Here is a 14,101-nt window from a genome sequence, read left to right as displayed (position 1 = left end):
GCCTGTATGGTTGCTTTCGGGATTGGGTTGTTGCCGAGAAAGGACAATAGGAAGAAGCAGTGGTTGGCTGTTGGCTGTAGAGCAGGATAGCATGCTCAGGACAGAGGGACACGTTTGTTGTGTCCCCCATATTAGTCTCACGAAGACATCAAATGTTTCAGTTCTCACCATTACAAACATACCCATTTCCTTTCCTTGGCTTCCCTTGGAGAAGCAAGATGAGGTCTCCAATGCAAGACAGGACAGGGAGAAGAAAGACCCTTCTGTCCTCCGTCAAAATTTGTGTGTGTGTCCCTGTACTGTGTGCACACATGCATGCATGTCTGTGCCACAGTGTGCATACGGAGGTCAGAGTCAGCTTGTAGGAGTTGACTCTCCTTCTATCATGTGTGTCCATGTGTATCCCAGGGACTGAACTCGGTAAACACCTTTACCCACTGAGCTGTTTCACTGGCCCTGCCTTCTACCCCTTTTTTAGTCTCTGCGCACACGCCTACAGAACAAACCTGTACATACTCCTACAGAATGGATGTAGTGCCATTTAAAAAGGGTGCATGCATAGGAAGGTAACCTGGAGGCCGTTCAGGGATCATAGGCTCAAATCTCAGAATAGCCAAGCACAGTAGATGATCTGCTCAATAGGCAATATGTTTTGCAGAACCTAAATTAGTCCATGATGAGTTTTGTCACTTAATTTCCTCAAGGGACAACCCCTGCTGCAGATAATCATAATAGTGGGAGTGTTTGCTGCATGAGATGTCAAAGCCTGTTACCAGTGACCGCGCCATTCTTCAATTTCCAACCATTCTAGTGTTGTGTGAGGAGAGTTTCCAGATGCAGGCTTGTTTTCTGTCTTTGCTTTCTACCCTTTGGAGACCTTTCTTGGAGCTTCATGCCAGACTGATTTTTAACCATCTTACTGAGATTTAAGTGGCATCTGAGAAACTGCTGATTTTAGCCAAAGCATGAATTTCAGTGACCAAAATAAAGATGAAGAAAAGATGACTTTGACAGGTCTAATCACTAAATTGGTGCTCTTCCTGCAGATTGGAGTTCAAGTTTTTACCAAGAGACCTTTGGACGAGCAGAAGACTAGTTTTAACCCAGATGATATTATCAGTTGCCTTAAAAAATACCCTAAAGCCCTGGTTAAATATCTGGAACATCTTGTTATTGACAGGAAACTGCAGGTAAGCACTTTAGAGCCTGGACTAAGGTGTGTGGCTGTAATGTCACTAACAACTTTGGAGCGGCAGCCTGTCACCCTTTGGGGAGATGACCTGAAGAGGAGGGAAAAGAAGGGGCTGATGTTCCAGTATCCCCATTAAGTCACTCTTACTAACCTAAAGACCTCCTACTGGCCCCATCTCTTACAAGTTTCACTGCTTCCCAGTAGCACCACAGTGGGAATCAGGCATTTAAAACATGGACTTTGGGGAAACATTAAGATCCAAACTATACCACTATGACTGTCAACCCCTCTTCTCTGTGTTGGGTCTCTGAGAGGTTTCTGGTCTAACAAGGCTTCCCTGGCCACTGTGTTTGAGAGTCTGCTACAACCCACATGCAAACACTATCTATGTCTGATCCCTGTTTCCTCAGAAAGAAGAGTACCACACCCACCTGGCTGTGCTCTACCTGGAAGAGGTGCTGCAGCAGAGGGCGCCCACCAACCATAAGGATACAGAAGCCACTGAGACACAGACCAAACTCCGCAGCCTGCTCCAGAAGTCTGACTTGTACCGAGTCCACTTGTTGTTAGGTGAGGATGAGCTCAGGATCCCCAGCGAGAAGCTTCTGCCAGGGCCTGAGGGCAGAGAGGGGTTTGGGTAGAGTTCATTTGAATTCCATCGAGTGATTCTTTTCCCTCAGAGCTGCCAGGATAGGTTTTGGATTTGGCTTTAAAACACCACATTTCATGTCTTTCTAATGTCTTCAATACCTTCATCCCTTAGTATCCCTGGGAGGATGGTACTTAGACCCCTCCAAGGACCCCCAAATCTTTGATGCTCAAGTCCCTTGTAGGAGGTGATATAGAGTTTACAGAGAGCCTGTACATGTCCTCTCATCTTTTAAATTGCCTCCAGATGTCTGAGTTCCAAATACAGTGTGAATGCTGTGCAAATAGTTATACTGTACCACTCAAGGGAAAGTTTGCCTAATTGTATAGACCCAGTACTCTTCTCCACACATTTTCAGTTACTGATTGGTTGAATCAATGGATACAGAGGGCTAGCTCTGCATAATGAAGGCTTTGTCAGCTGGCACTGCCCCTGGCAGCCATCTCTCAGACTGCTTGTGATTGGAGCACCCTGACCCCTAAGCCAGGGGAAGGAAGTACAGTGTTTTAGAGAGGATTAAGGTTTTCAGGACACTGGAATTGTATAGTTTGTATATTGTAGAAAGTACAATATAGAGTAGCCTTGGCACTCTCTATGTGGTAGGATAAGTATTTTCTCGCTATACTTAACATTGTAGAATTTTGTACTTCTGGATTTTGTACTTCCTGGGGTTAGTAATATGTTTTCCCTTAATACCATTGAACAATTTCTGACCACTTCAATCAGTTCTCTCTCTTTTTTAAAAAATTTCTTTATACGTGTGTGTGTGTGTGTGTGTGTGTGTGTGTGTGTGTGTGTGTGTGTGCTATGTGAGTGCAGGTGTTTGCAGAGGCCAGAAGAGGGCATTGGATCCTCTGGAGCTGGAGTTACAGGCAGTTGTGAGCCACCTGACATGATTGCTGGGAACCAAACTCAAGAACAGCAGGTGCCTTTAACCACTGAGCCATCTCTCAGTCCTCATTATTACTGCACTTTTAGTCTACAAATTCTCCCCAAACACTGAGTTAGTGAATATTGACCCTGTTACTGGGGAAAAGCAGGGTTCACCTTACAAAACTCTGGTCACATTTTTACCAACCAATCAACATATAAGCTTTTTTATGAGTGAATGCTTTTTAAAAAACACCTCATTTAAAATATATATTGTTGATTCATTAACATTAAACTGGAAATCAGCACTCTAACTGATGCTAAGTGAAACTTATTTAACTCGTCTATTTTTTACATGCCACAGCTTCTTGGGAACAGAAGTCAGCACTGCAGCAGCACTCTACAGTAAAACCACCAGTACACAGTACAAAACCGTGCAAAGCATGGCACTAAGTAGACCATGAAAACGATGTTTGTGTGTGACATAGAAACCAAAACAAGAAGGTAACTGTGTACGTAAGGCAGTAAAAATTTTTTGTTGTTTTGTACTTGGCCAAGAATGACCTTGAAATTACCATGTGCATTGATTTTGAGGTTACAAATAAATGTTGACCATTCACACATATGGAATTCATGACAACGAGGACCTGTAATACATGTAATACATGTGTTACAAGCATTGATCAGAATGCTGAGAGCACATTACAATCCGTGATTTCTATAGAAAACCTGGAAATAAGTCCAGTTGTTCTTGTCCTTCCAGGAAAGTTAACCAAAACTTAGAGAGGTTACCCAGTTCATCCTGTGTTACACAGGCAGGAACAGCAGAGGCACATGTGAATGTGACCTGGTCCTTAGTGAGCAGCAGTACTAGCACTTCCCCAGGGCTGCCCTTCAGCTCCACACTATTTGCCCCATCTGCCCTAATTGGATATGGTGCATGCTATATAGATGCTTAAATATTTTTACCATCACTCCTGACTTATATTTTTTGTGTGGTAATTAATTCCCTTGTTAAAATCTCATGTGAGTCATAGCCTATTGATTGATGTTTTCATCCAGCCAGCTTTTGAGCACATGTGTGTTGAGGGTGTAAAGCTGGATGAGATTTGCTTCTGATCAAAGACGTGTTGTTTAATGGGGATGCAGAAAAGAGCTGAGGAATGTCCATAGGGAACTGAGGGAGCCACAAACCTTATTTCTTTGGGCTATGAGGGTTTGGGGAACCTCCTACAGGAGGTACATTTGAATAGTCATATAGTATAAGTCTGGATTTTCAGGCAAGACTGGGAGCTTGTGGGAAAATAGGAGTGACCCCTAAGGCATTAGGTGTATGAGAAATTTTGCACCTGTATCTGTCCAATGTTCGGTGCTACAATAAAATATCTGAGGTTGAATTGGGGGGGGGTCTTTTTGAGACAGGGTCTCCCTGAGGCCCCAGCTGGCCTGGAACTCACTGTGTAGACCAGGCTGGCCTTGAGCTCACAGAGATCCTCCTGCCTCTGCCTCCCGAGTGCTGGGATTAAAGTCGTGTGCCATCATGCCCGGCTGAGGTTGAATATTTTATAAAGACAAGAGCTGCATTTAGATCAGTTTTAGAGACTGAAAGTCCAAAATTGGTTGGCCCCATTGATTTGACCTCTGATAAGAGCCAAGTGGTAGAGGTATTAGGGCAGGAGAGACAGAGGAGGAGAGAGGGAGAGAAGGGCTGGACTTAATTCTTTTTTTAAAATCGTGTGTGTGTGTGTGTGTGATGTGTTTGAGGATATGTGTGTATGTGCACATAATGTGTCTAAGGATGTGTATATGTGTCTGCATGATGTGTGTGAGGGTATGTATACCACAGTATGCATGAGGTCAGAGGACAACTTTATGATGTCATTTCTCTTCTTGTACCTTTATGTGGGTTCTGGAGATCAAACTCGGGTTTCTAGGCTTGCATGCTAAGTGCCTTTACCATCTGAGCCATCTTGGTCACTGATCTTACTATTTTATGGAAGCCCTTGCAAGAACTAACCTAACTATCATCTAAGGATAATCCCCATATGGCCTAATTACCTTATACCATACCCCACCTATTAAGGTTCCACTACCTCTCATGGCCACATGGAGGATCAAGCTTTCAATACCTAAACCCATGTCACCAGTGTGTCAAGATAGAACAGTTGTAATAACAGTTCCACTCAGGGTGGTTGAGAGTTCATTGTAAATGAGCTGATAGGTGTGACAAGTATGACTCTCCACAGGTACCCTAACCGTCTTTGTACATCTCTGTGCCTGAAATATGGTGGCCTCTTAGTAATTATTTGCTGACATTCACTGTGAGGAGGATAGTATTGTGTGTCTTAGCATCTATGCCTGGTGCTGGACTCAACACAGGTTGTACAGTCAGCCCTTTACTGTCAGACTGGTAATGTTTGCCTCTGGTATTGGGCCAGAAGGGCAGCCCCTTGTGGCCATACTTCAGATGCCAGTGCCTATGATTTAAGTATTAACTTTGGCCCTGAACTATGGGTTGTCCTGGGACTATCCCATTGCAGTAGAAAACAATCTTGTGCATCCTCCTGTTTCATAGACCGGTTGGGAAGCACAGTGACCTGCTAACGAGATGCAGCTCACCAAGGGAGAGACTTGATCAAGACTGGCACTGCCTGTGGCTGTGCCGTTTTCCTAGAAACCTATGTACTTGTAGGGGACGAAGAAAACTTTTGATTTCTGTTCCAGACACTAGTTAAATAATATAGGTATGATTTTTTTATGTACCATGAGTGCATATTCCTTTCAGTGATGTATGTTTTAAATTGGAATACATACAGGGGTTGAGCACACCATTTAGGGAAGGTGGTATTTGGATCTCATTTTCAGATTCTGTAGATTCAACCAACTGTGAGTTAAAAGTATCCCTTCCCCAATGTGTCATTCTTCTCTAAACATCACAGTGTAACTATCAGCCCACATTTGCATTGTATTAGGTATCCTAAGTCATTGAGAGATGATCTGAGGTATAGAGTGTTGGTTACATACAAACACTATAGGGAATTCGGGGGTCCACAGGAGAGGGTTCTGGCCCCAGTCTCTAAGGCCACAGAGGGATAGTTGACCCTGTGCTTTAGTCAAGAGATTCTATACTGTGGAGGTAAGGGTGACGATGTGGCAGCTTACAGCCAGGAGGGAGGGCACCAGAGATTCTCAGGGGCCTTCTGAGACCATGGATCATCCATTGATTCATTCTCTGAACATTGTCAGTAGAGTCTGCCTTCTATTTTTCTAAGACTCAGATTCACGGGGTGAAAATCAAAGGAGTCATCTCCCTTGATCACCTAGGTGGCAGTATTTAGCAATATCTAGGTAGCCAGTAGCCAGATAGCCCTGCCTGTTTCTGAATACCAGTTTTGTCTGACAGAGAAGATCCAGGGAGCTGGCCTGCCCATGGAGAGCGCCATCCTCCATGGCAAGCTAGGGGAGCATGAGAAGGCCCTGCACATCCTGGTTCACGAGCTGGGGGACTTCTCTGCTGCTGAGGACTACTGCCTGTGGGGATCCGAGGGTCAGGGTGCACCCTGCCGCCAGCACCTTTTCCACACGTTGCTCGCCATGTACCTCCATGCCGGCCCCTCTGCTCATGAGCTGACCGTGGCTGCTGTGGACTTGCTGAACCATCACACCAGGGAGTTTGACGCCACCCAGGTCCTACAGCTGCTGCCTGACACCTGGTCAGTGCAACTTCTCTGCCCGTTCCTCACAGGGGCCATGAGGGACAGCATCCATGCTAGGAGGACCACACAGGTGGCTCTTGGCCTGGCCAGGTCAGAAAACCTGGTCTACATGTATGATAAGGTGAGTGCCTGGCCTTCATATCAGCTCACTTCTCTGAGTGCCCATGTTTCACAGGAGGCAAGTTTTTACCTATGAAAAAATGATTTTTGCCAGTTTTTCTTTCCTTTCTACAATCATGTGATCTCTCAGAGACGCAAAAGTCTATGTGGGTAGAGGCCGGGCTGGCCGGTACAGCTTCAGTGAAGCTATTTCCCTGTCTGGACAGTGATGATCTAGTGTGTGTAGAAACTGAACATGGTCATTCACACTGTGATCCCAGCACTGGGAAGCTGAGACAAGAAGGTTGCCAGAAGCCTAGGGCAATCTAGGATACACAGTAAGCTCTAGGTCATCTCTATTGCACAGAGGAAAGAACTGAAGCACATGGCTATCACATGGCCAGTAAGCTGAAGAGCCCACAGATGCCTCCCAGGCCAGTTCAAAACCTGTACACTCTTCCCCAAGCTGTATTCCATCTCCCGATACCCCCCACGTGACTGCCTGGCAGAGCAGGAATCATGTTCCTCTCCCACATGTAAGCCTTCCTTGAAATCCCATGGCCTGGGAGGTGCAGTCTCGCCTCTTAGAACCTGTTGTTTCAGTTCCTTGCTGCCTCTCTACTCATCCTGGCCTTAGCTGCCTGGATCCTTGCAGATGTAGCTTTCCCTACCTCCTATGCTTAGCAGTGCTGGCCCCACTGTCTGAAGTATCGTCACCTTTTCCTGTATGCCTGGTGAGCACCTGGTCAGGAGTCAGCCTGCCTGTTTTAATCCATCTCATGGCTTTCAGCAAAGGAATCCCTTTGTCTTCTGCCCACACGGGTACTCGGTTCCTGCATTGACGACAGTTCCTGCTCTTCGCTGTTGGACTTTGGGGGCAGGAGCCTTGTTTCTTCCAGTCTCCATGGACCCAGCCCTGGCACACTGATGGAGTTGTACGAGGAGGGTACTAGTGAGCACAGGAACATCCCCTGAGCTCAGTCTGGCCAGACTGACTCCCCTGACTGGAGGGGAGGTTGTGCAGAAAGACCTTCACTTACAAAATTCAAGTCTTGCTTATTGGACTGGGGCTGATGGGGATAGGCTCCATTTCATTAACGACCTCCTATGAAATGAAATTGTATTTCCCTGGGCTAGTCAGGAATGTGGCATTAATTAACTGAGTGACTTTAACCAAGTCCCTGACTTGTGCCCTGTTTGTATTTGCAAATGAGAAGGCCAGGGAGTAAGATAATGTATGCAGTCTGTTGGTCCCACTCCATCCCACTGGGCTCTGGCATCCATGCCTCTGTAAAAACAGTCAGTGCTCTGAGAATGTTGAAGGGAAAGTCTTGGATAGGAATTTCAGGCAAGCATTGGTTACCTTTAAGGAAAGCCACTCTGTGGCTTCCCCCTCTTTGCTCACTAAAAATGATTCTGTTTACTTGCATCTCCCATTCTGTTTCAAGCAGTTACTATGAAAGCAATCCTGTCAGTGCTCATAGCCCACAGCAGGAGGTGCTCCCTGTGAAAGAGCAGAAAGTAGCCACCACAGGCCCTCGAAGTTTCTCACTCTTGCCTCTGTTTGCAGATAAAGCTGAAGGGAAGCTCAGTTCATCTCTCAGAAAAGAAGCTTTGCCAGCTCTGCCAGAACCCTTTCGGTGAACCTGTGTTTGTCAGATACCCAAACGGAGGGCTTGTACATACCCACTGTGCCTCCAGCAGACACGTGACACCCAGCTCACCCAGCCCTGGCACCCGGACTTGAAAAGCACAGCTCCAGGGTGCTAAGGGGATTTGGAATTCTTTTCCAAGCCTGCTTTGTGCCAGCCAGGACAAAGGGGAGGCATCTGGATGCTAAGGAGGTGCCATCCCTAGAAACAAGGGCATCTCACAGCTGACTGCTCTTTGTGTGAATGTAAATGGAAAAGGTCTGAAGATTCCAAGGACAGTAGAGACAGGAATCTACCTGTCCAGTTAACTGTCATCTAAAGCACAAACCAACTTGGAAAGGATGTTGTCTGAACAACCCAGACACAGGTGGGAACTCTACCTACCCCACCTTCAGACTGTGTACACTGGACAGGTGCTGCTCCATGGGTCTGGAGATGGGACCCATCTGGCTCAAGCAAGTGTCCAGGGTGCAGAGCTCTGAGGAGGTGCGTTCGTCATCCACACAGGTTCACCGTTTGTCCCTAAAGCAGACAGTTTTTGTTCCTTCTTCCCATCCAGCTGTCAACCTCTGAAACCTTCTACCTGTTTACCTAAGCACTTACTTTGGGGTAAAGTCCTGGGCTGCCTAGTAGATGGAGATCCACTTAGAAACTTAAAGCTTGAAGCAGGGGGCCAGCAAGATGGTTCACTTGCCACTAAACCTGATGACCTGAGTTCAGTCTCTGGGATCCACATGTAGAAGGAAAGAAACAACTCCCACAAGTTGTCCTCTCACACACACACACACACACACACACACACACACACACACATACATACATGCTCATACACATACACAAATATTTTTTAGAAAGAAGAGAAGAAGGAAAAAAGAGCTCTATGTGGGAATCTACTTTGCCCATCCTGAAGACTGCAACAGGAAGGATGACCTGGGCTGGTGAGGCTGGGGGCTGTTCCTGTCCACCCATCTGCTACACACACACACACACACACACACACACACACACACACATACATACATGCTCATACACATACACAAATATTTTTTAGAAAGAAGAGAAGAAGGAAAAAAGAGCTCTATGTGGGAATCTACTTTGCCCATCCTGAAGACTGCAACAGGAAGGATGACCTGGGCTGGTGAGGCTGGGGGCTGTTCCTGTCCACCCATCTGCTAATCGGAAACCCTCCAATGGACATGGACAACTAAATAGTTTTGTTTGTATTCATATCATCTTTGAAGTTTTTCTCACATTTAGAATTTCATTTGTCATATTCATTACACATTTTTTGCTCATTAAAATGTACTTCCTACTGAATACTTGGGAATATTCAGGAAATTAAAGGGAAATGTGAGGAGCTAACTGAGCAAGTGGTCCAGGAAGGGCCAGCATTAGTCTCAGCCCTGCAGCAAACAAGCAGCAGGCAGAGCTACCTCTGCCGCTGTCCCTCCTGACAGGTGCTTCTGCACAACCGTAAGAGGAGGTCTGGCCAGGCCGCCTTATCTCCAGCACTTTCTATTCCTGCTCTGAGCATTCCTGAACCCTTAGAGCAATGGTCTTATCCATGACCAGCTGGGACTTTGTGTTTCTGTAATATGTCAGACAAGCTACAGATCTTGCCACTTCACTGCCCTCTTTTGGATCAGTCCATCCTCACCAGGATGATGGTTCTGTGAGAACCTCACAGGAGAGACACACACCCCTACAGTGATCCTTGGCGAACAGGCCTCAGCTTCTTGACTGACTGGATGGCCCCAGAATCACCCTCCCTTCATCAGCCAGACCTTACTTCCATCAGCTCCGCCTGCCCATCAGCCCTGCCCGCCCTCCATCAGACCCACTGATGTCCATTCTTTACAAAATGTTTTCTGAACTTACAGTAATTAGTGTGTTTTTTTTTTTTTTTTCCTTTGGGGATTTTGGGCAAGCTGAGAAGCAAAGACAGCCATGCACTGTCCAGGGACTGGCACCTTTTCTACTATGTGTGTTAAGTGTGTACAGAATAAATGGTAAAATCTTGTAGCTCTGCTGTATGCTGTATACATGGGGCATCTGGGAGTTGGTTGTGTTCCTCAAAGAACAACTTGCCATGTATGCAGAGTTGCACTTTTAAAGCACTTTTCCCTGCACAATGGTGCAGTCTTGGAGAATGGCTTGTGACTGTGCCATCCTAACCAGAGGACGCAAGTCTTTCTCTTCTCTGAATATTGATCAATATTTTGAAATGTCTGTCATCCTTCAAAGACTGAGAATTAAAGTTGAACAGTTTTCTAACTCTATTGAATCCTTTAACACAAGCAGAATTCTACAAGGTGTAGAATCACCTTCATATGTTACAACCCATCTTCCCTAACTTTCCTCACGCTCTCCCAAGGCCTTTTCTCAAATTCTATTTTTAAGACAAATATATGATTCTGTCTCACAGGCCTGCTGTTTTGTAACTGCATCAGATAGAGTAATCAAAGCTGGCACTCGGGCCTTTTTCCTCTCCTTAGGCTCCGTGTAATCACTCTAGTTACAGCAGCATGGGCTAAACTGGCCCCTGTAAGATTCAGTGGGCAGGACTGTTTAATTTGGGAACTGTTTATCTGCTGTTGCCCACCAGGGTTAATGTAGATGTGTCACCTAGGCTGTGCACACTGGGTCTGTGTGCAGGGCTGAGAGGCTTGGCCAGCTGTGCCTGTCACTCTAGGAGCACGGAGAGGAGGTGGTTGTCAGATCATCCTGTCGTGTGATGCGTGTTACACAACTGGGGCAGCCCCTGCTTTCTGCTTGCTCTTCCTTCCGTAAAAACCTCTGTCCCCACAACTTCCTCCTTTGCCTCTGATTCAGTCCCCAGTACATAAGATGTACAAATGTAAACTTGTTGATTTTATTAAAATTCTTCTAATTCTTTGTTCTTTCTCTAATTTTTTAAATGAAAATTATCTTGATGCAGTGCTGGTTTTCACACATGCTGTCCCCTTTGTAAGGAATTCTAGAATTTAGCTGTACCTCTTGACTCTTTCCCACACCTATGGAAGGACTTGCAGGCACCGGTCCTTAGTTCTGTGATGTGGCTGAATTCTAGCCTCAGCCTTTATCTTTTGCATATTCGTAGGGCAGTCCTGGACATTTGCTACCTTTAGGTGAATCTCTCACTGAGCAGTTATGAACTAAGATGACTTAGCTACTGTGTCTTGGAGCCAAATGCTCTTAATAAACCAGCTTCTCCTGTATTTCTAATCCTGAACATAGGAATATACCCAAATCTTACCTTTGAAATTGGACTTTTTTGGGCTGGAGAGATGGCTCATTGGGTAAGTGTGTTTGCTGCATAAGAATGAGGACCTAACTAAGTTCAGATCCCAGAACCTATGTAGGAAGCCCAGAGTAGTTGCAGGCCTGGAAACCCGGGACTATGGGGGTGCAGAGACAGGAATCTCTGGGGCTGCCAGATTCAGTTTGAGACCCTGTCTCAAGGGAATAAAGTAAAAAGTGACAGAACAGGGCCTTCTGCACGCCCCCCCCCCCCATAGAAGGAAAAAGAAAATTCTTTCTCCCCTAGAATTGCTCGCAGAGGGCCTTTGACAAACCTGTTGTCAGCACTTTCTCATGGGCTTCACTCCTGTACTGCTCTGTCCTAGAGTGAAGGAGACGAAGGATCTGTTAGTATAGGTGATGTCCTGACTTTTCCAGTCTCCTGCATACTGCATGTGTGGAGAGAGACAAACCGTCATGACTCACAATATTTCAAAGTGAGGAAACAGGTGTTTGTTCCTGTGATTTTCTTACAGTTTGGGCACCAGGTCAGAAGAGTAGCTCCTGCCTGCAGATTCTTCTGCCTTCCCCAACCAAGCTCAGGAGAACCAGAAACCAGCCCAGGTCCACTGTCACTCAAACTACAACAGTAGTGCTAGGAAAATGAAGCCCTCCCTGTAATGTTGGGGCTGGAGAGATGGCTCAGCAGTTAAGAACATTGGCTGTTCTTGCAGAAGACCCAGGTTCGAATCCCAGCACCCCCATGGCAGCTAACAACTGTCTGTAACTCCAGTTCCAGGGGATCCAACGGCCTCTTCTGTCCTCCAAGGGCATTGCACGACATGGGTGCACTTACCTACATGCAGGCAATATATGTATACACATAAAAAAAAAATTTAAATGTCCTTGTTTCATTTTTACATCACTGATGTCCTAGAGTCCATTAGCATATTAGGGAATAAAAATGAAGGATGTTAGACTAAGCTAGACCAGAAAGAAGACGTAATCACACTGAATTGTGGGACTACTTACTACAAAGGTAAGAGGCACAGCCAAGAGGCAAAGAGAAACTAAGTTACTGTCCTAAATGTGTCTGGAAGCAAAGACTTGCATCTGCCTCCATTAAATGGACTGTGACTCATGTTAGCAGTAATTAGATATTAACTAACACCCCATTTGCTCTTAGCAGATCTGTCAACCTTAGCATTTGAAATGAAAATGTACAAGAATCTGGAGCATATGGACCAGAGACCTTTTGACCTTCTCAGAGAAGCCCAGTGGCTGAAGCACCATCTAAAAGCTTGTTAACACGTTGTTTGGAGAACAGTGCTGAATTAATGACGCCTGGTTTTCTTTAGCTTGCAACCAGGAAAGGGAAACAAATAGCTGTAATTCGGGCTGCAGCCCAGAGTTGTAAATTAACTAAAAGAGATCACATGGCAAGAAGGGATTAGAAAGCTGCATACAGCTCAATGTACACCAAGTGTGACTTGAGCAGTAAGATTATGAGAGAACTGGGTGCCACTGGCTCTGACACTCCACCTGGACACAATCATGTCCCCCTGAACCTTGGGGTCTATCCATAAATAGGAATAGAGCTGGGTACCATCTGAGGTCCTTCCTGGGGATTCCCTTACCCCAAGGTAATCAAGGTGAAGTAGTAGGCACAGCTCAGCCTCACCACCCAGTGCTGCCCTCCGGGGTTTGGGGTCTCAGAGTAGCCCCTACAGCACTCAGCATCCTGCTCAACATGGCTGTGAATGTGTCTCCATGGGACATCAGCACTCCCAGACCTTACCGCAGGGTTGCTGATTAGGACTCCATTGTCCCCCACCTGGGCTCCAGTTCTGTCTGGAGCTGGCCCACTTGCCCCCTCCTCCCCCTTCCCACACTGGTGTTTGATTGCCCTTGTTCTCCAGTATGGGCTAAGGAGCACTTGCTTTGTCTCTGGCTTCTAAGAGTCCTTCACCATTAGTGTCATTTTTCTCTACTGAACAATTTCTATCTGCCGTACCTGAAATATTAAAATTTCCCCTTTAGATCTATTTGTGCCCTGGTTAGCTTAGGAAGCAAATTCCCAGCCCAGCGTCAGGAGTATGGGCTAAGATTGCCTGGTTTGCTACATCACTGCTTTCCATTAAGCTGACTTCCCCTACCTCTATGGTCTCATACACACATTTGTGACCTTCCTGGGTCAGCTGATGTGCATGATAGAATTTGGGGAGCTAGGCTGCCCACTCTGCAGTCAGATGCTACAGGAAAATCCAAAATTCCATCCCTCACTGCGGAGTTACGGAAAGTGACTAAAGCTCATAAATACATACAACCAAACGTCAGCTTTTGTGTTCTTGAGTAGAGGACAAGAGAGCATTTCCTTAGTTATTTGCAAGATAATGCATATCTCTAAAAAGCACTTCGTTTCCTTATTGTCAATTAACTTACAAGGTTATATTTACTTTCTATGAACAAAAAAGTCAGAACTCCATGTTGTGCCTCCCAAAGAAAAATGATACCTATTAGTCTTACTAATGTGACTATATTCAAAAACATCCCACTGTATTTTCCTTTCAAATCATAAAATAGACACACTACAAAGTGATCATTGCAAACAATGGAATTGCTAAACATTTACTTATGGGATTGGGGGTTGTCGACATTGCACATGTGTGGAGGTCAGAGAACA

At 45.7% G+C, this 14,101-nt stretch overlaps 1 protein-coding gene across 3 annotated transcripts in view; it reads left to right on the top strand.

Moving 5' to 3' along the window:
• Positions 1-9,147, top strand: part of Tgfbrap1 (transforming growth factor beta receptor associated protein 1) — a 55,954-nt gene extending 46,807 nt beyond the window's left edge. For all 3 annotated transcript variants that reach the window (XM_029567021.1, XM_029567020.1, XM_029567022.1), the window contains exons 9-12: positions 1,047-1,190; positions 1,603-1,762; positions 6,115-6,548; positions 8,097-9,147. In XM_029567021.1, the coding sequence (XP_029422881.1) occupies positions 1,047-1,190; positions 1,603-1,762; positions 6,115-6,548; positions 8,097-8,273 (915 nt within the window). In that variant the 3' untranslated portion in view covers positions 8,274-9,147. The remainder of the gene's footprint in view (positions 1-1,046; positions 1,191-1,602; positions 1,763-6,114; positions 6,549-8,096) is intronic.
• The last annotated feature ends 4,954 nt before the right edge of the window (positions 9,148-14,101 follow it).

The sequence above is a fragment of the Nannospalax galili genome, unplaced genomic scaffold (genome assembly GCF_000622305.1).
Source record: "Nannospalax galili isolate Female #2095 unplaced genomic scaffold, S.galili_v1.0 scaffold299, whole genome shotgun sequence".
Taxonomy (NCBI): domain Eukaryota; kingdom Metazoa; phylum Chordata; class Mammalia; order Rodentia; family Spalacidae; genus Nannospalax; species Nannospalax galili.
Note: the sequence above shows the minus strand (reverse complement) of the source record. Positions and strands in the feature narration are given on the sequence as shown.